The sequence below is a fragment of the Prenolepis imparis genome, unplaced genomic scaffold (genome assembly GCF_030444845.1).
Source record: "Prenolepis imparis isolate NDT839.2.m4 unplaced genomic scaffold, iyPreImpa1.0 SCAF_5, whole genome shotgun sequence".
NCBI classification, from domain to species: domain Eukaryota; kingdom Metazoa; phylum Arthropoda; class Insecta; order Hymenoptera; family Formicidae; genus Prenolepis; species Prenolepis imparis.
This window is the reverse complement of record NW_028141163.1, coordinates 18,191,644-18,215,613: the sequence shown is the minus strand read 5'-3', so window position 1 is coordinate 18,215,613 and position 23,970 is coordinate 18,191,644. Positions and strand designations below refer to the sequence as shown.

Genomic DNA, 23,970 nt, shown 5'->3' with positions numbered 1-23,970 from the left:
TCTAGAAACGTTAAATATTGTTAAAGATCAAAGCTATTTATGTCCAATTTCATCAACATAGATTAACTTTAATCTCGGTTCAACTTGCTCTTCATCTTCTTCTAATTCTTATAATTAAAAAAGATGAAGATAAGTTGAATCGAGATTAAAGTTAATCTACGTTGGTGGGTTCAGATATTAAACTTCTATAAGATTGTATTAGCAATAAGAATTTTACTAAAACTGTACTAGCAATAAGAGATGAATAAAATAATGAACAAATATATTTAATTTTTTTAAGCAGAACGTATATACTTCAATATTTGTTTATAACAGTTTACTGAACCATTCTCTCTTGCCACGGAACTGCACCAACAGTATTAAAATAATTACACCACCTATCTCTAAGTGCAATTGCTTGATTTGAATGACGATTGCCACCTTGGTGAGCTAAATTTATCATGCCTCTTGCGTTTTCGGCTTTCCAATCCCCATGATAAAATTCACCTGAGATTTCGTCTTCTCTATCAAGAAATGAAGGTGGTGTATACATAGCTCGTCCAATAGACTGGCTTCTTAGCATGTTATGCAAACAACATGTAGCTAAAATAATTTTACATGCGTCATCGGGATCATATGCATTGCGGATCGAAAAATTTGGAAACGAGCAACCAATACACCAAAAGCATTCTCCGAACAACGTCGAGCTCTAGATAATCTGCAACGCACGATTAAACAAGTATTTTAGTACTGTTGTAGGTTTTGACATAAAATTTTAAAAAATAGTATGAATAGTTTACATACCTATAATTATATATTCTCCTGTTTATCATTCCACTGCACTGAGGTCCTGGATAAGGAATTAAAAGTTTCTCTGATAATGGGGAAACCTTCATCTCCAATAATTACAAAGAGAAACTTATCTTGTGTAAATGGCAATGGAGCAGGAGGAGGAATGTGCAGAGTACCACTATCTAGATGATTTTTTAGAGAGCACTTGTTCCAAACGCCGGAGTCACTAACTCTGCCATTAGTCCCCACATCAACATAAATAAAACGTAATTGAGCATTCACCAAGGCTAATAATACTACACTGTAATCTCCTTTGTAATTATAAAACATAGATCCAGATTGTAATGGAGGATCAATAATGCAATGCTTCCCATCCATTGCTCCAATTACATGATGAAAATTCCATTGCTGTCCAAAATCATTGCTAACCACACGCCATTCATCCTCAGTTTGAGGAAAGCGAAGAAACTCTTCTTTTAAAACTATAATTATTGCTGTTGTTACCTCTTTTATAATTTTTGAAATGGTACTTCTACCAAGTCTGAATGTGAGAGCTAACGATTCTTGAGTTTCTCCTTTGCAATGACATATAAAATGAAGATTTAGTTACAAAAAACACTATTATCAATCGATTTTGTTGTTTTTTACCTGTTGCTAAATGTCGCAAAGTAACTGATAACCTCTCACTACCCTGATAAAAAAATCGATAGAAAACAATAGGAACCGATACGATCTGTAGAAAATCTTATCGTTTCTTATTGTATCTTATTGTTTTACTTTTTAGATTTCGAAAGAAATGTTATCGTTTTTTATCGTTTTCTTTCATTCTCTGTTAAAAGGATTCAGTCGTTAGAATACGATAAAATTCTTATTGTGATATATTGTTTTTTATTGTTTTATTGGAATTTATCAAGAAAAAATTATTGAAAATCTATTCGTAATCAATTGTATATTTACAATAAAAAAAGTTTTAAGTTTTTTAACATACAATTACGAAAAATCCTATAATTTTTAATCATGCATCAACCATAAACAATTGAAAACGTATTTTATAAATGTATTATCGTAAAGTTACAACAGAAAACATCCCTGATAAAAAATCGATAGAAAACAATAGGAACTGATACGATTTGCAAAAACAGTACATTGCAATTACATTGTAGTAATATTACAATCTTGCAAGTTGCATTGTAATACCACAGATTAATAGACAGATAGCCAAAGGTCTGAAAAAGGCAAGACCGGCATTTCCGTGCGACAGACTTTGCCCCTTACCGACACACTTTGCCCCTGGTTCGAGTCCGTGCTAAACTCCGTTAACTTTACCAAAAGACTTTGCCCCTGGTTCGAGTCCGTGTTAAACTCCGTTAACTTTACCAAAAGACTTCGCCCCTGCACCCCTATTCTGTAACTTTTTAACAATACTTTCAAGGAGAGATCGCGGTTGACTCTTTACCGATTTTGATCTCCTTTTTTATAGTGAATCTGTATTGAATTTAAGTTGATCCGTGTTCGAGCTTTTCGTCCAATGCGCCTTGTAAGTAATATTTTTTTTTTTTATATTGGATATTTAGAGAAATTTTCATGTTTGTTATAAGGCCTAAAGAAAGACACAGTTTTGATTAGTACCGCTGGCGCAGCGGGAGAACACGAGAGTAGTAACTGTGGGGATCGATCCAAGGTTCAAAACTTGGGATGACATAACTTTTTTTTGTTTTTTATTATTTTTTATGTATATGTTATATGTATTATTTATTACGTAGACATAAATATTCGGCATATATTTATTGTTTTTTAGATACGCATATATCTTCTTATATATTTAAAATGTATAAAATAATCATAATATAAATAAAATATTTTTACAGAGAAATATTTTTAGAAATATTTTAATTTTTTAAAAATTCATACATTTTTTAAATTTTTAATCCGAATGTTTTCCGTAAGTTATGAAAAGTGTGTATTCTAACATTATTAGATTATTTAAGAAAATTTAAAAAATGTATAAATTTTTAAAAAGTAAAAATATTTCTAAAAATATTTCTCTGTAAAAATATTTTATTTATATTATGATTATTTTATACATTTTAAATATATAAGAAGATATATGCGTATCTAAAAAACAATAAATATATGCCGAATATTTATGTCTACATAATAAATAATACATATAACATATACATATAAAATAATAAAAAACAAAAAAAAATTATGCCATCCCAAGTTTTGAACCTGGGATCCCACAATTACTACTATTACCGTCGTATTAACGACGCGACTTTTGACTTCGAAAATGACTTATTTCTTGGGAATGTAGTTAGTAGTTACTGCATTGGCCACTATTACGATATGGCGCTGAAATCAGTGAGAAATGCCGGTCTCGCCTTCATCCAGGTCTTTGGCTATCTGTCTATTAATCTGTGATAATACTGTAGGGACATTATAGAAACATATAACTGTAACAGAGAGAAGCCTGAGAGAGGCCATGCCGGCGATTTTCGTGGGACGCTTTTACTAGGCCGTACAGCAGCGCCGTGCATCCACTTTTAGGAATTGGAACTACGTATCCACATCCACTTTTCGATACCATCGATTATTTGGTTCATGTCCGTGCTAAATACATCCACTTTCATTTCTAGAAGTAAAATCTAAAATCATTTCTTACGCATGTGTGTCCACACATCTTATATCCATAAATTATAGATAAGAAATACATTTCGCGTATATAAATAAATTTATAAAAAGATATATATATATATATATATATATTTTATATGCGATATTTTACATTTTAACATATACATATATACACTACGTACGCGCACGGATGAATATATATTATATATATGTGCGCATATATACAATTAAAATAGTAAAAGTAAAATTATATAATTATATAAAATTATATATAATTATATAAAATTAAAAATATAATTATATAAAATTAAAATTAAAATTATATAATTAAAATAGTAAAAGTAAAATTATATACATTTTATAATATATTTATTTACTGAATTTTTTGTGATCAAAAATGTAATCAAAATTTTAATTACTTTTAATTAAAAATCATCCGATTTATGTCGTGTTTGGTGTCATTTTAATCGCAAAAGTCTCATTAATCCGTTAAAATTATTTTCAATTCGATATATTGCGAATTATCAAAATTTTATTTTCTATAGTAACATGACATATGATATATGAAAGATTAGATAAAGGAAGCCTCGCGAGGAGACTTCGGAACTCTTTGATGATACGTCATCTCGCTCGCTCTTTATTCGTTCTCGCTCTCGCTTCGACGACAACGGGAACCTTTCCTTATCTACGATAATTCACGCGAATATAAACATTTTATACATAAAAATTAAAACTTTTAATTTGTATTTTATCGATTTGGAAATAATTTTAATGGATTAATGAAATTTTAGCGATTAAAATGACACCAAACACGACATAAATCGGATGATTTAATCTTTAATCCATTAAAATTATTTTCAGCAGACAAAATGCGAATTATAAAAATGTATTTTCTATAGTAAGATGACATATACATATACATATGTATTCGTGAAATACTATAAATGAAGAAAGCCTCGCATAAAAGACTGCCAAACTGACGACATGATCTCGTTTTCCTCCTCGCTTCGACATCCGGAGACCTTTAATATAATTAATCTATATATATATATATATATATATATATATATATATAATAACAAATATATAATTACGAATTTAAATGTCTTATGAAATATATAAGGACTTAAACCTTTATTTTTTATTTTACCTTTTTGAAAGTAAATGTATAATAGATTAATGAAATTTTTACAGTTATTAGAACGACATCAAACACACGATGACGCATGAATCGGATAATTTTTAATTAATAAATATATATGAATAATCAAAAATTATCCGATTTAAGTCGTGTTTGATGTCTTTTAATTGCAAAAATTCAGTAAATAAATATATTATAAAATTATAATTTTACTTTTACTATTTTAATTGTATATATGCGCACGTATATATAATATATATTCATCCGTGCGCGTATGTAGTGTATACATATATGTATATGTTAAAATGTAAAAATATCGCATATAAAATATATATATATATCTTTTTTTAAATTTATTTATATACGCGAAATGTATTTCTTATCTATAATTTATGGATATAAGATGTGTGGACACACATGCGTAAGAAATGATTTTAGATTTTACTTCTAGAAATGAAAGTGGATGTATTTAGCACGGACATGAACCAAATAATCGATGGTATCGAAAAGTGGATGTGGATACGTAGTTCCAATTCCTAAAAGTGGATGCACGGCGCTGCTGTACGGCCTAGTAAAAGCGTCCCACGAAAATCGCCGGCATGGCCTCTCTCAGGCTTCTCTCTGACTGTAATATTTTATGAAAAATCTTACAGCAACATTCCAAAAATATTATAAAAAAATAGTATTCAGTCAAATCGTTAGTTCCTTCATTTACCGCTATGCGACGCGCGATTCACTATCTATCTCGTACTTAAGTTTTAGGCCGGTATTCATAGTCCGTTCTTATTTCAAGACCGTCTTAAGTAATGTCTTAAGGTGCAAATACGGCTCTGTGATTGGTTAATTACATCTTAAGATTGTACTTAACGCTGGGTCCACAATAGGTGATTTAAGCCCTAAGCCTTAAGAAATTGATCAATCGCAGTCAAGTATGAGGAGAAAACTCGACTGTGATTGGTCAATTTCTTAAGGCTTAGGGCTTAAATCACCTATTGTGGACCCACTGTAAGACATTACTTAAGACGGTCTTGAAATAAGAACGGACTATGAATACCGGCCTAAGACTAAAGATACAATTGTCTCTTAACTTTAAAATGTCGAGTAAATGCTAGATTTAACGCTTGATGTTATAACATTAATAATGTTTTATAACATCAGCATAAACTAGAATTTACTTAATTTAAAGATAATAATTATAGAAATATATATATTTTACTACATTAAATTACTATAAGTAAACATAATGATGAAAGCGCGTAATATATCGAAATAAAAAGTTTTATTTAATATTAGTTTTAATATATTGCACCGTAATAATACCATAGCATTACATTGTAATTTTTTTAAAGGCGGAAATTTTACTGTTGCCACATTCTTGCAGTAATATTGCAGGAATATTTCACAACTCACATGCAATATTATAATGTTAGATCTATGCAATATGTTTCTACAATTCAATACTGTATGGGTTAGCGAAAAGAAATGATAAGAAACGATAACATATTAATAGGATACTTACCAAAGGAAACGCTAGAGAATCAATCGTACATTTACGATATTCTTTCGTTAACTCTCGATTCATAACTACGATTAAAAACGATGTAATCGTTTTCTGTTGTTTTCTATCGATTTTTTTTATCAGGGTAGGTGGAATGCTTTCCCGTAGATGAGTGTTTTGCTTTTTAATTAGAGGAGTAACTTTTTTTAAGAGAAATTCGAAAGTGTCTGCTTCCATTCTGAGACATCTAATAAATAATCAAATTTCTTTAAAATAAAAATTTTAAGTATAAAAATTCAAAAGAAATGTTATCTGACTACCAAGATTATTGCCAGTTATGTCGAATAAAAATTGCCGTTATTGTTAAAAATTTTAAGTTTTTCCTTTTAAATTGTAAGTTTTTCAATTTATAACAAACCTTCTGAACCGATTAGGGTCTTCCAATGAGAGTTCCAGAAAAAGATTATGGTGCAAACCTTTTTCTTTTTTTTTAATACCCAATTATGAACCCATATATTCCGCTCACGCGATTCCATTATTCTCCATTAGTACTCAGCCATTATTAACAACAAAAGACATGAACATAGTTTTCTTTTTTTTACATATCGATTATAATTATAATTTTGTAAATTAAACATTATCACACACAGCAAACGAAAATGCGCACACTGCAAACTGAATCCGCAGTGTGAACAAAGAATCCAAATTCGGTGATCCGCAATCTCAATCCGATCCCCGATCCGCGTCCGCAATACGTAGTATGACACGGGCTTTACGGAAAAAATTTACGGCCTCTATAATCCAGCCTTTAATCCGTAGTCTGATACGGCCAATAGGCACTCTGCTTACTGCGGCTAGAGGAAAATCCATGATTCCTCGCGAAGCGAAGTTTTCCAATCTCCATCGTTGTTAGTATGTACATATAGTTCGTGGTGGAAGGAAAAGTTGCGGCGGCGGCGTCTGGATTTGCGTTAAATTTTATGATCTTTTACGCCTGATCCGTCTGATTCGAATCTGATTTCACAGCCGTAAGTATATAAACGTCCGACGATATCGCGATAACGATTCGCGCTCGCGAATATATTGCGTTACACGCGCGTGACGTGTCGAACCGAGAGATTTTCAGACCCAATGTCACGCAGTCCTACCGTGAGCGCGAGTGCCAAAATGTCTAACTGGCCGATCATGTCGCAAAAATCTGCGATCGCGACCGCGTTCGCGATCACGCGATCGCCTTTCGCGATACAATCGCGCGGACAAAAAAAATATCCTCGCGTCCTAAACAATTTTTTTTCCGACTTCAATCATGCCTAACCCTCATGTGGGATTAATCCATTGTCGAAACCCCCCTCCTCGTTGGTCGAGATCTGATATTGGGTAATGCGGAAAAGGCTGCTTATGGTATTTTAGCTTGAATTATTATTATTACTTTTTATTTTCATAAAAAAAAGAAAAAATTTTTTTCTTAACCGAAACGGGTATTGGTTTTTTTTTCCTACATTTTTTCTACTGTTTTTGTATTTTACTAGTAAATTCCATTTATATGACGAATGCATTCTGTGTGTATATATACACACACACACACACCGCGCGCGCGAAACACAAGTATACAGAATGAGTTGGAACGAGTGTAATAAATAACAGATTGTTCGGGAGGTCATTCTGAATAAAAAAGTCCAACAAACGTAGGTATTATTTTCAATATTTATAGAAGTTTTAAAATTTTTAAATATGCCTCTAGAAAAAATGCATATTTCACAGATAGTACTTTTACAGAGATTTTTTTACATAATGCTATTTTATCTCTTCTGTTATTGATAGCAATGAAAACTAATGCATCTTAAATATAACTTTAAAAGAATTCTTTATACAATAGATCTTTATATAGATTATATAGGTTATATATATATATATATATATATATATATAAGAAACTTGTATGTATATAATATATATATATATTACAACATATATATATACATACAAGTTTCTTCCCAAGTGTTTGTTTATAAATTAAAATTGAAATATAAAATAGTAAATTCAAAATAACAGATTAAAGTCACTATTTTTTAATATATGATAAAGTAGCATCAAAGTGCTTTTATAATATTTCTTATGGATATATTTGAGATACATGTAATCTATATACATATAAGAAATTGTAAAAATTTTTCTCGATTTTTCTATAATATAAGTAGACATCTTTTGGAAAGTTTTATTTTTAATGCTATAGTTTGATACAAAAAATATTTCTATAAATTTTTATTACTTATGACAAAAACAGTGATAATTAGAATATATTGTTTCCTATTTTTATAACATATTAAAGATGTGTAATTATACTATTTTAAATCTATGAATTTACCTTTGTATTACATTGTGGTTTAAAAAAAAAAGATATTTTTTATATTTTTATATTGCATTTTTTATACTATTATATGTGTTGTATAAAGTTTGCTATTTTTAGATGTCAACTGGACCTACACATAAACATCGTTATAAAAACGTAGGATTAGATTCACAAGAACTACGGAGGCGCAGAGAAGAAGAAGGAGTTCAATTAAGAAAACAAAAACGTGAACAGCAGTTATCAAAACGTCGCAATGTCCCTAACATTGTTGCGGATGAAGATAATGTTACGGCTACGGATGAAAATTCACTTCCTACAGCACAATCGGTAATATAATTATTATATTGTACTTTTAGGTTTTATACACACACACACAATAAATCTTATATAGTTATATATATTTTATATATTTATATGTCAATATAATTATTTTTAAATGTATTTTGAAAAAAATATACGTTTTTTGTATTTTAGCAATCTCCTGGTATTATAACATCTGAAATGGTAGATGCGCTATATAGTCCTAACATACAAGATCAATTGGCTGCAACACAAAAATTTAGAAAATTATTATCGAGAGAACCAAATCCTCCCATAGACGAAGTGATACAAACAGGAATTGTGCCACAATTCGTTGAATTTCTTAAAAATAATACAAATTGCACTCTACAGGTTAGTATATGAAAATAAATATAAATAGATTTATAATCAATTATCCTAGCATCTAGAATTTCTTATGAAACCATTACATCAATAAGGAAATTCAAGTCATAGTAAATAATAAACCCTATCTAATATATTAACTTCAATAATCGAACTCTTCTTTCTGATTATCTTGATACTTAGATGAATTGATTTCCTTCTTAGGTAATATTGAGGAAAACCTTTAAAGCTAAATAAGTATACACATATAAGTTTGTCAAAAACATATTTAAATGGTAATATTAATTGTTAGTTTGAAGCAGCATGGGCTTTGACAAATATAGCGAGTGGCACGTCTCAGCAAACACGTATCGTGATAGATGCAGGAGCCGTTCCTACCTTCATATCTTTACTCGGTTCTGAATACGAAGATGTACAAGAACAAGCCGTTTGGGCATTGGGTAATATTGCAGGAGACAGTCCCGAATGCAGAGATCATGTATTAGCCAATGGTATCCTCACTCCACTCTTGCAGTACGTTTTCTTATATTTACTATTTCGTATAAATTCTTATCACTTATTATTATACTTTGATAAAAAAAATTACTCGTAGCACTTTGTACAAGAAATCATTCCAATATATCAAATTTTTTTTTTTTTAGAGTACTCTCGAAGGCGACGCGTCTCTCTATGACCCGCAATGCGGTATGGGCATTATCAAATTTATGTCGAGGAAAAAATCCGGCACCAGCTTTCGCAAAAGTCGCTCCATGTTTACCAGTGTTAGCACATCTTCTCAATCATACTGATTATGATGTGCTCGCTGATGCTTGTTGGGCGCTTTCTTATTTGAGCGATGGTCCAAATGACAAAATCCAAGCCGTTATTGATGCCGGTGTTTGCAGACGACTTGTAGAACTTCTTATGTATGTTGGAATTTATGTAAAATATGTTATGCGCAAAAAATTAATTTTATTTAATTGTACCGCTGATAAAAACATTCTTTTTTTTTTCTTTTTTTTTCAGGCATGAACAGAATAACGTAATAAGCGCAGCTCTTCGTGCTGTAGGAAATATAGTTACCGGAGATGATGTGCAAACTCAAGTTGTGTTAAATTGTTCAGCATTACCATGTCTATTGCATCTTTTAAGTTCGCCACGGGAAAGTGTTCGTAAAGAGGCTTGTTGGACGGTCTCTAATATTACTGCCGGTAATCCCCAGCAGATACAAGTATGTCACGTTTCCAATGTTTGTTGTCATCTAAATAGAATTTATATAGATGATCATCTAGATAAAATTTCGGCGTCATCTTATTTTTATATAGATAATAAAAATATGTATTATCTATATCTACATCTTAGATGAAAAAAAGTGTTTTACTAAATTATCTAGAATAATATTCAGATAATTTGGTTTAGAGTCATAGCACATAAAAATACTTAAGTAGTAGAACTTGAACAGTAAACGATAAAAACTTATAAATAAAAGTATGAATATATTTTTATATCCCTTTTGTAATTTACATTTTTTTTTGTAATTTACATGAGCGGTCTTAATATTATCTGGAAATTATCTAGATGAATCGCCATATAATTTTATCTTTTATCTAGATATATTTAAAACAATCATCTTCATCTTATCTGACAAGGGAACGGTCGGAAGTGTCCCTCACCGATTTTAATGAGCTTTGAATATGTTGTAGAGCATTGAAAAATATTAGACCCGTATTTTTTTTAGCAGCGTATTTCGACGTTTAGGGGGTAAAACACCCTCTTGAAAAAAATCGGTTTTTTTTATTTCTGAGCTAATACCGTCGAAACGGTAAAAGATATAAAAAAATGTTTCAAATAAGTTTTCAAATAAAGGTTTTTAATGTTCTTTAAAACAATGCAATCAAATTTTTCGAAATTCCCCCTCCCCCAATTAATTTTTGAAAATTTTGATTGCACTGTTTTAAAGAATATTAAAAACCATAAAACTTTTATTTGAAACATTGTTTTATATCTTTTACCGTTTCGACGGTATTAGCTCAGAAATAAAAAAACCGATTTTTTTCAAGGGGGTGTTTTACCCCCTAAACGTCGAAATACACTGCTAAAAAAAATACGGGTCTAATATTTTTCAATGCTCTACAACATATTCAAAGCTCATTAAAATCGGTGAGGGACACTTCCGACCGTTCCCTTGTAAGATAAATTTATATATTTTTATCTCATCTTTATCTATCTAATTTTAAAATCATCTAAGCACAACACTGCATGTTTCTGGCATAATTGGGATTAAGTTCAATATGTACTTAAAAATCTGCGTCGAATCCAATAATTAAGGCTCCTGGGTGCTCACCGCGGCCATATTGGAATCGTGACGTCAGAGGCGAGAAATAACACGTTGAGATTTCTTAGATGCCATTTCTAAATAAAAACATATTTGCATAAAATAACACTTAAGATCTCTTTAATACACTTCTAAAAAACGCCGAAAACTATTCTTTTCCCTTAACAGTCAATCAACAATCGTAAAATGATCGAGATATCAGACTTTGACATGCGGAATGACTGCGCATGTGCAAAGACCAGACGGACTGGGCCTCATAATATTACATTTTACAGCTGTTGATTGATTATAAAGGAAAAAGGATAGTTTTCGGCGTTTTTTAGAAGTGTATTAAAGAGATTTTAAGTGTTATTTTATGCAAATATGTTTTTATTTAGGAATGGCATCTAAAAATTTTTAGCGTGTGTTTTCTCGCCTCTGACGTCACGATTCCGACATGGTCGACAAGGTACCAGGAGCCTTAAGTTACATTTTCTAAAAAATTCGAATAATACATAATAAGTAATATTTCATATATTTTATTTGCGAAGTAATCTAGAACAGTTATATTCGAATTTTAGATTGTGATTATATAATGTAAAATTTCTCAGAAGTATTCATAAAAGATTTGAACATATTTGATCTTAGATTCGAATGTTCTTGGAAGTACTGCTCTTGTTTTTCCAAGTACTTATAGAGAGTTCGAACTTTTCGAGGTTAAAGTTTACACTTGAAAGTATTTTTTTTTTTCTTTTTTTTTTCAAAGCATAAAGAGTTTAAATCATGCAAACAAATTTGCACCTACTTGTAAAATATTTAATCCCATCACTAATAATAATAGTAATAATAGAAATAATAGAATAACTTTATTTGTATTATTAATATTTTTGTAGAACATATATATTTTTTAAATAAAATTTAAATATGTAGATATCTTTATATTATTTTTTAGGCAGTGATTGATGCCAATATCTTTCCGGTTTTAATTGAAATTTTGAGTAAAGCTGAATTTAAAACACGTAAAGAAGCAGCATGGGCAATTACAAATGCTACTAGCGGAGGAACACCCGACCAAATTCGATATCTTGCAATGCAAGGATGTATTCCACCATTGTGTGATCTACTTACCGTTATGGATGCCAAAATTGTTCAGGTCGCTTTGAATGGATTAGAAAATATTTTACGTTTGGGAGAACAAGATGCACCTATGCATAATGGTCTTAATCCTTACGCAGTTCTTATCGAAGAATGTTATGGTAAAGTATCAATAGATTTTATGCCATATGAATACACACTTGGACTAATTTATTAATATCTTTTTTTTTTTCTTCTAATGTTTTTTAGGCCTAGACAAGATAGAGTTCTTGCAATCTCATCAAAATATGGATATTTATCAGAAGGCCTTTGATATTATCGAACGATTCTTTGGGTCTGAGGAAGAGGATACTAGACTTGTGCCCTCTATCGATTCACAAGGGCAGGAATATCAATTCACTGCACCAGATTCTTCCCAACTACCAGTGCAAGGCTTTGAGTTTTAAATTCTGAATATAATTTTAATTCATTAAGTGTTATTTGTTTCTATGGGGTTTACAGTATCTCTAAAATCGATACATTGACACAAAACATGGTTTTATATATTTACCCATATAACTTCAGTTTATTTGTATCAAAAAAATACTAATAATAACCCAAGATAATCTATTTTTCATTGAATTAGAAAACAGTAAAATTTGTATAGTTTTTAATCTTTTTTCTGATTCTGGATAAACTGTAATGCGCTGTGTATAAATATATCTAAAATTATTGTTTTTAAACCTATGTCAAATTGCGACAATGTTTGCATTAAAACTTTGAAACAATTTGTGTAGGAACACTTATAGACTTATACCTGCATGTATTTAGTATCTGAGACGTTCAGTTTACGAGGCATAAACGTTTTTAGTGCTTAAGAATAGAAGTGAGGACAATGATCAAGACAATTTATCGAGGCAGACTCATCACTTCCGACTTTTGACTGACATAATTACGAAAAAAATAAAATCTAGCACTATTCTGCGAGATACAAACTAAATGACTGAAGTACGGGACTATATAGCCAACACGGACAACATTACGCAACGCGATACCCACCTTATACTAGATAGAAACATGACCAATTAAACTTTTTTACTGTAAATACGTATCTCGTAATTTTAAGGCTATTCTATACAGAGTGCCCTTAAAAAATAAAATAATAGTCGCATCTAGCAATTAATGCAATATTGCATCAGTTTACAAAAATTGATTAAAATGTTTATTGTATTTTATAATAAGTATGATGATTTGTGTACGTATTAAAATACGTACAATGCTTTATTTCTTTTATATTAACAATTGTGCAAGAGAAAATTCTGACTTCCAGTTACTGTATAAACTAATGTTTTTATCCAGTATCATATAATTAATTGGTCTTAATTATAAACATCTACAGATTGAATAAATAATTTTTATTATATAAAGTTTCATAATTTTTTTTTTATATAACAGATTTTTAACCCTTTATATACAGGTAATAAAAACAAATAGTATATTTGTACAGCACATTATTAAATTTTGGACATTCTGTATGAAAAGTCTATGAATATATATAAAACATATTTATTATTTAGATTTGACAATACTATACTATATTATATAAATTATATATACCATCTCAATTTTTAGTTACCGATTTGAATTATGACGGAAAATGACTGTACTATAACTCAGTAATTGAAATTTTGCTAATTTATCATTTTAACAAATGCAGCTATAGATACTTATTGCCAATTTATAAAATTACTTCCAAAGTAATAACATGAGAACATAGAGAAAAAAGTTATTGTCACTGTATATTATTATGCATGCCTTTTCTAATTAAAATGTAGGAGAAAATTCTTTAAAATTTATAAATTTATCACTAATTTTTTTGTTTAAAGATATTTCATTATTTAAAAAATGTTAAAAGAAAGCGCTGGTTGAAACAAATGCCGTCAATATATTTTATTTTCCCAAAGAGCTGTATTATAAATTAATAAAGAACTTAAGATGAAAATTTATATAAATAAATATTGTTAAAGCTTACGATTATTTTAAGTTTACTTTTTTAAAAGTTATTCGAGAAAAGAATGTATTTCATGAACTTGGTATTTATAAAATTATACATATAACAATTACATATATATACATATAACAATTACATATATATATATATATATATATATATATATATATATATATATATATCAAAAATATATCAAATTAACAATCTTCTATATAAATCATGTAAAAAATTCAACGAAAATCTCGTCAGATCTTATACATAACAATATTTATAATATTTTATATATATGAATCGTTTTTTTTTACACATCCATTTACAAGTTTGCAAATTAATAAGAAAAATTAAGAATTATTTGTTTATTTAATATGTTTATTATATACATAAATGACAATTTATATAAAATTAAATTTTCATTATTTCTATATATGTATTTGTATATATATAATTATAGTAATAACTTGTACATTACAACATACAATTTGCAATTATTTACTTTATATATATATAACTATCCCGAATTATTTTATTTACTAAATTAAAATTACAATGAAAGAAATCTTATAAATTAGCAATGAATATAATTAGACAATGAATATAATATTATTCAATTACTGTACAGACTGCCGACTGACACATTAATAATGAAATCGAAATATACACATGAAATAATCCTAATTGTATTCTATTTTGAAGCTAAATAAGTAGGTTACTTGAAAATATACGTGAAATCATTAGATACAACAGTGTCATTATATATTTTTTGAAAATAGAAGTATAAAATTATGATTAGAAAAATTCACTAAAAATAAAATTTATTTCATGTAATATTGGCATAATAAAATAAAATAAAATTAACACATCCAAATCTTATATTTCTTTAATTTGTAATTGGAGAGAAACTTAATCACAATAATTATTACAATAGTTTGTATTCTTGCAGATGCAAAAAGAAAAAATTGAAGCTCCTAATTCGACATTGTAGTCACTTTACATCAAGACAGTAAAAAAAATTTTTTATATAATAATGATCTCTCTCTCTCTCTCTCTCTCTCTCTCTCTCTCTCTCTCTCTCTCTAAATCTCTTAATAATCTCTTGTAAATAATCTTAATCTGATATAGCTACAAGTGACAATTTAGGAGCCTTATATTGCTACTTATAATTTGTATATCTAATCTTATTATTTACAGAAACTGTATTATTATTATTATGTGCCTTTAGAACATTAGTTTTGCTTAACAATATCTTAAATGTGGTTCGGGTTGTACCGATATAATTGCGCCATCAGTGATGCGCGTTACAAGTGCCATTAAAATATCACGATCAATGTTCTTTGACAATTTATGGTAAAACTGATCTTCTATAAATTTCATCTTTTTCTGCGATAACTGATAATCATTGGTTTGCATAGTGAGAATGTAAATAGCTTCCCTAATTAAAGGGTTTATTTTATCGCACAGATTATGTAATATTTTTATTGCTTCCGCATTGATGTTCAATACATTGCGAATTATCTGCAACAAAGTTGTTTAGCTAAAGTTAGGGATGGGATTCAAGTTCAATATATATTTAAAAATCCGAATCGAATTCGAAGTTTTATTTTCTAGAGAGGATTCAAATAATACTAAGAAATAATATTTCATATATTATATTTAATCTAAAATTCAAATCATAACTTCTGAATTCGATTACTTCGTATAATATAAGTATAATATACTGAAATTATTATTTCTTATATATATTAATTTTCCGATGATTCTTACCTTAATATTTTTATGTGCAATATAATGAGAGAAATCAATTGGTGTAAAGAAAATACATTGTTGTTTTTAAGAAAAAAATATGTAATTGTTAATTGCAAATTACAAACCTTTTCTTAAAAATAACTATGTGTTTTTTTACACCTATTGATTCTCCTTATTATTTTGTATCGAGGTAAGATTTATCGGAAAATAGATATTTTACGAGATATTTCATAATTTATGCAAGATTGTCAAATTAAAATATAAAATATCTCGTAAATTATTCATTTTTTGACTATTCTACTCTTATAACTTTTTATATAGAATATTGTGAGGAATCGATTTGTAAAAAAAATATGGAGGTTCCATTTAAAAAATATTCTTTTACATAATAGATTCCTCGCAATATTCTATATAAAAAAGTAAGTTATATATATGTATATGTATTTTCTCATAAAAAAATTCGAACACACTTGATCCAGATTCGAATGTGTATTTGGAAATGTACTGCTCTTGTTTTTTAAAGTATTCAAAGAGAGTACAAATTTATTTCATCCAGGTTTGAAATCTACTTGAAAACTTCTTTTTTAAAGTAAATATAGAGCAGCGTTTCCCAGATGGTGGGTCGCGACCCGGCACCGGGCCACAAAAGCAAAAGCCGGGTCGCCTAAAAGAGAATACACTCTAACAAGAAACAGCATCACACTTCTCATTAATAAATTATTTGGTTTTAGTTTTATTTCTTTACATTTTTGTAAGAGTAAATGTTTCTTTATTATAATATATGAAAACTGTATGGACATTTAAATCTGTTTTATTTTATTTATAGGCCACAGTATAGGCGATACACAAAGGAGAAGTATAAAAATAACCGGGCCACGGAAAAAAAGTTTGGGAAACGCTGTCATAGAGAGTTCAAAACCATGCAACAAATTCGAACCAAGATATTTAATTCCATCGCTAGCCTAGTATATAAGAAGAAATTATACTTGGAATGTATGTATACATACCACAACTTTTTTTGCTGAAGAATGTTTATTTAGCTTGTCAATGATCTCACCAGCATCGTCTCCAAAATTTTCTGGATTCAAATATAGAGGACTGTCTATATGTAAAACAGTACTGCTTATGTGTGCCAATGCTGTGGCTAAACAGTCCATTGTGGTTGTCTCATTCGCAAATAATAGAATAATTTGAGGTACCTTAGGATTTCTTAATATTATTTCATTTATTGCAGAAAAAATATCATTCCAAATATCTGATTCTTGATTATAAAATTTTGCTTTAATTTCCTCCATGGATTTAAACAGCGAAATAGGATTATTTACAGGTTGTGTTGATTTTTTCTCACTCATACTTAGAAACAATGAAAATATCAAACTGAATAAAATCGCTATTACTAAAATAATTACAAAATTTGATGAAATGATAGATCCTAGAGAAAAACTATTTACATCTTGTTTATTCACAGGTGACCGAGAACTCTTCTCAGGTTTTAACTTATTAAAAGAAATATCAATTTGCGATTGAAAAGACAGTTCTCTCTCACTATCCTCACTCTCTTCAATATCCTTATCCTCGGAACTTTCTATTTGTCTATCATTAATGCTATCATCTTTAAGTAATGTTTCATTTTCAGATAAGTTTAATTTCTGTTGTCTAGATATGTTATCTTCCATATATGACTCATGAAAATTATTGTAAAAATGAAAACTTTCCTCTTCTGATCTTATAGATCTTCGAGATTTAGGTATAGGTGGTGTAAATTCTGGTGAGTCATGAATCTGCAAAACAATGATTATATAATTTGTTGTATAAGTTGATCAGAGACAGATAGTTATACAATCTTAATGAAATATTTTAATAAAACCATCTAATTCTGGATAATCGATATCAATATTAGCTTAATTGCATATTTGTTCATTATCCAGTTTATTGTTTTGAAGATAAACGCACATATACAGAATGTTTCAGAAATCTTGTACAAACTTTGGGCACGAGTTTTCCACACAAACATAAACAAAAAAATGTCATACATATGTCCGAAAATATATGGTTTAGGAGTTATAATTGAAAAATTAATTTTTTTATAGTTTCTAATTTAATTTCTTTTTCATCTTTATGTAAGATGAAAGAAAAATTACAATTACAATTTGTAATTTACATAAGCTGCGTTCGTTTTGTCGCTGAAAGCGTCTGATCAACCAATCAAGATAAAGATATTTTTACCTCTATAAACAGTTATGAGAGAATCGAGTCTTTTTCTTTCATTAATATCATTTAGTAAAGCTACGAAAATTTCTGAAAAAATTAGATAGAGCAATAATATTTCGACGAAAGATACCTTGTCATTCATTCCGCAGTGATAAGCTCATTTCTTATGAAAACAACATGGAACAACATAACCTCATTTAATTTCATTGACAACCAGGATCACGTATAGGTTAAGGGTCGGCAGGCGACACGGTGGAGACGCCTGTCGGCCGGCCGGGAATTACGGATTCGTATAATCCAGATTTTAGCCATAATACTGAATGAATCTCATTAAATTTACGATATTCTTAATCAGTAAGCTCGACTGTAATCAGCTAAAGAGCTATTTTATTAAAAAAAGGTGAAAATACAATTTTTTAATAAACTTGGGGAAATGTGCAGTTAGCAACGGGTAAGGTTGGGTTAGCCGCGAGTCCGTATTTAATTTATTATAAATTTTTAAGAGCAAAAATGCAAAATCGGGCTCTTTAGCTGATTGCATTATTATATAAAGAATATATTTAAAAAAAAATCACGAAGCTATGTCACTTATTTGATGAGAAATCTGGACGATACGATTCTCACTAGATCTAAGGAACTGGGGAAATTTTCGTGGTAACATACTGACAGCTTGACAAGGAGAGAGATAATCGTTCTGTCTTTGTCTCTCTTGCATCGCGTATGTAGTAGCGTCCATGTAGGCACAAATACTAATATGTTGAGCACACGGATGCGATTATTGAAAGATAATGTCAACAAGAACCGGCTATCGTATTACCTTTGTTTCTCTGTATATGTAAAACGAGGATAACGATATCTTAAATCTTGCTCCTAACAATATCTTCCAATAATTGTATCTTATTGTATGCCGTATCTCGCATATATTATGTATCTCAAATTATAGAATAATGATTTATTAAATATTAAAATATATATTTTTTTTAAGGATTATTATATGTATAATTTAGAAAGAATATTTAAAATATTTATAAGTTTATATATATATGTATATATATATGTATATATATATGTATATATATGTGTATATATATGTATATATATATGTATATATATATGTATATATATATATATATGTATGTGTATATATATATATATATATATATATATGTGTGATTGACAAGTATGTGTTATCTTGATTTCTTATTGATGTTACTGTATAAAAATATCAGCTGCATAAAGAATAATATAAAGAACTTATAAATAACATATAAATAGCTCAATGCAAGGTGTTCGGTCTATCACCCTGAAAACTCGAGTTCAAGTCTATCGGTATATATATATATATTTTTTTATATTTATTATTATTGGAATATATAGAAATTATTAAAAATATATATTTTTAAAGGCGATACTTAAGACATTTTAAATATTGAAAATATTTCAATAATTTTACAACTACAAACACATTGTATATATAAATGCAAAAAATTCGGTAAATAAATTAATCCAGTAATAAATCTATCTCTCTAAATCAGTAATCAATATATATATATATATATCAGGGATCCGGACCGAAACAAAATTAGGGTTCGGTTTCGGTTACGGTTTAATAAAATATTGAATAACTGTTCCGGTTCCAGTTTCGGTTTTTTGATAAATAAAAAAACCGAAACCGTTTAAATTATGATTTTTTCGGTTACGGTTCCGGTTTTTAAAAATTTTTACTTTTTGTTTTTCTAATTAAATTAATTTCTAAATTATATTACTTTAAAAAATTATTATTAATTTTTATGACATAAATAAACAACACTTCATATTATACATAAAAATATATTTAGATATAGGTATATATAATATAGATACATATATAAATATATTTTCATATGTCATAAAAATTAATAATAATTTTTTAAAGTAATATAATTTATATATACTTTATATATATACCTATATATATATATATATATATATATATATATATATATATATAAAACAGAAAATATAATATCTTCACAGCTATCATTATTGCGATAATACATACACGTTTCAGAACATTTAAAAAATAATTATAATTAAGCAATTATTGTAAACGACCCAACTGGCTTAATTGATCTTTCTTAATTCGATATCATATATAAATATACAGACTACGTTTCGACCTTTGGTTCAGGTCCTTATCAAGTCTAAAATTAAAGGATAATATTATATAGAAGGAATCATTTTATAAAAGCATAGCGCAAACCAAGTTGAAAACAACAATTATTATAAAGTAAATGATTAAAACATACCTTACTTAAAATTTTTTTCTTTTTTCAACATGTTACAATTCTCTCATCTGTACTAAACGTTTCGTATAGATGGTAAAAAACGAACTAAGTTAGACTTCCTTCCCAGACAGCACAGAATATCCAATGGACGTCCAGTTTTGGTTTTTATTTAGTCCAAATGTCCATGGATATAATATGAATGTTTTAAGAATATCCATTATTAGACGTTCAAAGTATATTATATTTAGACGTTTTAAAAACATTCATTTTACGTACAGCACAGAACATTTCATTTACATTGCAGCAATATTATAATCTTACAAGTTGCAACGTAATATTGGAGAGACATTATAAGAACATGTAACTGTAATATTTTAAACGAAATATTACTGTAACATTCCAAAAATATTATAAAAACAGTATTCATTAATCATTAGTTCTTTTATTTACCGCTATGTGACGCACGAGGCGCTATCTTTCCCGTATTTAAGATTTGTTATGAGAATTATATATAAAGCTTGCAAATATTAAATATTAAGATTATATAATACGCGAATATCTAAGTATTACGGATAAACAAAATGAACTTACACAGTTTCAACAATTTTTTTGCTTGTTTCTTTTGGATGTTTGCAAGATTTCTGCAATTTTTTGATGCTGTATGTGTACTAAAATAGGTATATTCAGTACTCTAAACTCTAAACATATAAATTTACATATATACCTACACCTATCTACTATAAAATATACGTTCAATGTTCGAAGCAGGTCCAATTTTAGTTCGTTTAGTCCTTAAAATGGACATGTTTCGATTGTCCAGAAAAGTAACACTGGACATTTCTAAAATGTCCTAAAGATGTCGAAGGCTCTAATATGGATGTTATAAATATGTACAAAACGTCCAATATGTACATTTTTAATACGTTTTTAAAACGTCACTGTGCTGTCTGGGTTTATTATTCTATCATAAATAGGGTTTAAATTCTCTGTGTCTTTATGTAGGTTAATCATGTTGTTAAATTTTTTTATATAAAACATTTCAGCTATCTCTCTTTTCCTAGTATGTGTTTCACGATGTAAAATATTAAAGGTTGTCCATTTAAAGTCATGTAAATATTCATTTCTATGTTTGCTTTAGCAATTATTAGACAAGATTCCCTTAACAATATGTAAGTTCTTATTATGGAAATGTTCATCAGATAACAAAATAGCGTGATCGACTAATTGTAAGTTGTTAATGATGTAACCAAAGCGTTATAAGCAAACATAGAAATGAATATTTACATGACTTTAATATTTTACATCGTGAAACACATACTAGGAAAAGAGAGATAGCTGAAATGTTTTATATAAAAAAATTTAACAACACGATTAACCTACATAAAGACACAGAGAATTTAAACCCTATTTATGATAGAATAATAAAGGATGTCTAACTTAGTTCGTTTTTTACCATCTATACGAAACGTTTAGTACAGAGAGAATTGTAACATGTTGAAAAAAGAAAAAAAATTTAAGTAAGGTATGTTTTAATCATTTACTTTATAATAATTGTTGTTTTCAACTTGGTTTGCGCTATGCTTTTATAAAATGATTCCTTCTATATAGTATTATCCTTTAATTTTAGACTTGATAAGGACCTGAACCAAAGGTCGAAACGTAGTCTGTATATTTATATATGATATCGAATTAATAAAGATCAATTAAGCCAGTTGGGTCGTTTACAATAATTGCTTAATTTTATTCTTCACTGGCGACACAAAAATACTCTTATAATTATAATTGTATAATATTGCACTTCGAGGAGACAGTTATCATGACACTTCCGTCATTTGCGCAAAAACAGAAAAAAATACCGAAAAGAACCGTAAACCGAAAATAATTTAACGGTCCGGTTATGGTTCCGGTGTTATAAATTTATCAGAATTTCAATACGGTTTACGGTTTCTGTTCTACTAAAAAAACGGTTATGGAACGGTTATCGGTTTTGGTCCGGGTCCCTGATATATATATATATATATATATATATATATATATATATATATATATTAATTATTGATTTATTACAGGATACATTAATTTATTCACGGAATTATTTTGCATTTTTATGTATATGATAGTTGTAAAATAATTGATCTTTTCAATATTTAAAAATTCTTAAAGTTAATCGCCTTTAAAAATATATTTTTTAAAATAATTTTTATATATTCTAATATATTATTAAAAAAAATCATATTGATAGACTTGAACTTGAGTCTTCAGGGTGACAGACCGAACACCTTGCATTGAGCTATTTATAATATGTTACTCGTATGTTCTTTACATCACGATTTATATGGAGCAAGTATTCTTATACAGTAACATCAATATAATCAAAAAGTAATTAAGTAATATATATTTGTTAGCCTATAAATCTACAATTGCCACTACATGTTAGACAAGAATTAAAATACTCGTTCTCTCCTTGTCTCTCTATCGCGCTGACGATACATAAAATATCGATAAAAAAGTAGAAGTAAAAAAGCAATAAATTGCCAAGTCTAATAAGCGCCCGTGTCTTACATGTTGTATATTAGTTCACTCTGCGAATTATTATTTTATCATTATTATTTATCATTGTACAATTTGGAGACATATATATAAATTTTTGATACTATTTGTTATATATACGCACATATGTGCATAAGCATATATAAAATTTACAAAAAGTGGGTGCTTATTAGCCTTGCTACATTCCTGCCTTCTGCTACGGAAGGCCAGAAAGCATTTTCAGGCCGTATCTCGCGTGTAGCATGTCACGTGATTAGCACGGTAGAGGAACAAGGATAACGTGATTATCGATCCTTGTCTCTCTACCGTGCGTCCGCGTGAGCAATGCAATAGTGTGTACGTGTACGGATATACACCACTACATAGAACCTGAAATTGGTTTTTCAACGTTGGTAACACTGAAACCGGTGTTTCGCGTTGTCACCGCGCGAGGTCTCCAACATCAATTCGGAGTTTGCCTGGGTCGCCTGCCGACCCTTAGAACCAATTTCACCAACGTCGGTTAACTTTAACCTCCGGTTAAACTATATGTTTGTCTCTTTTTAATGAACGTATCTGAAACGAGACAAAGATATAGTTTAACCGGAGGTTAAAGTTAACCGACGTTGGTGAAATTGGCCCTTAAGGGTCGGCAGGCGACCCAGGCAAACTCCGAATTGATGTTGGAGACCTCGCGCGGTGACAACGCGAAACTCCGGTTTCAGTGTTACCAACGTTGAAAAACCAATTTCAGGTAGTACTCTGCGTTGATACCACTGCTT

General features: G+C 28.9%; 2 protein-coding genes and 1 long non-coding RNA gene across 6 annotated transcripts; 1 reads left to right on the top strand and 2 right to left on the bottom strand.

The window, feature by feature from the left end:
- The first annotated feature begins 6,919 nt into the window (after positions 1–6,919).
- Positions 6,920–13,170, top strand: Kap-alpha1 (karyopherin alpha1). 3 transcript variants are annotated; one of them, XM_083037440.1, is made up of 8 exons: positions 6,920–7,075; positions 8,515–8,724; positions 8,872–9,069; positions 9,353–9,573; positions 9,702–9,965; positions 10,066–10,270; positions 12,306–12,609; positions 12,698–13,170. In XM_083037440.1, the coding sequence occupies exons 2-8, from the start codon at positions 8,515–8,517 to the stop codon at positions 12,892–12,894; spliced, it is 1,599 nt and encodes a 532-aa protein (XP_082893566.1). In that variant the 5' UTR covers positions 6,920–7,075; the 3' UTR covers positions 12,895–13,170. The 3 variants fall into 3 exon arrangements, with proteins under 3 accessions (XP_082893566.1, XP_082893567.1, XP_082893568.1); XM_083037441.1 differs by having other exon boundaries at positions 6,954–7,075; positions 8,501–8,724; XM_083037442.1 differs by lacking the exon at positions 6,920–7,075 and adding an exon at positions 7,157–7,732.
- A 1,861-nt stretch (positions 13,171–15,031) lies between these two features.
- Torip (Torsin interacting protein) lies at positions 15,032–18,649 on the bottom strand. Of its 2 annotated transcripts, XM_083037445.1 has the most exons (4): positions 18,523–18,649; positions 17,633–17,962; positions 17,189–17,380; positions 15,032–15,950 (listed from the first exon to the last, which is right to left on the bottom strand). In XM_083037445.1, the coding sequence occupies exons 1-4, from the start codon at positions 18,532–18,534 to the stop codon at positions 15,672–15,674; spliced, it is 813 nt and encodes a 270-aa protein (XP_082893571.1). In that variant the 5' UTR covers positions 18,535–18,649; the 3' UTR covers positions 15,032–15,671. The 2 variants fall into 2 exon arrangements, with proteins under 2 accessions (XP_082893571.1, XP_082893569.1); XM_083037443.1 differs by having other exon boundaries at positions 17,189–17,962.
- LOC145935819 (uncharacterized) lies at positions 18,623–19,238 on the bottom strand. The gene is made up of 2 exons (XR_014425284.1): positions 19,017–19,238; positions 18,623–18,708 (listed from the first exon to the last, which is right to left on the bottom strand). It is a non-coding gene; the product is annotated as an uncharacterized LOC145935819 (long non-coding RNA).
- Positions 19,239–23,970: the final 4,732 nt, after the last annotated feature.

Bases quoted from the DNA above. Each gene is read 5' to 3' on its own strand.
- Kap-alpha1 (XM_083037440.1), top strand. From the start codon at position 8,515: ATGTCAACTGGACCTACACATAAACATCGTTATAAAAACGTAGGATTA. The intron at 8,725-8,871 runs GTAATATAATTA...TTTGTATTTTAG, and splicing joins CACTTCCTACAGCACAATCG to CAATCTCCTGGTATTATAAC. The intron at 10,271-12,305 runs GTATGTCACGTT...ATTATTTTTTAG, and splicing joins GTAATCCCCAGCAGATACAA to GCAGTGATTGATGCCAATAT.
- Torip (XM_083037443.1), bottom strand. The intron at 15,951-17,188 runs GTATGTATACAT...ACTTTGTTGCAG, and splicing joins CTTCAGCAAAAAAAGTTGTG to ATAATTCGCAATGTATTGAA.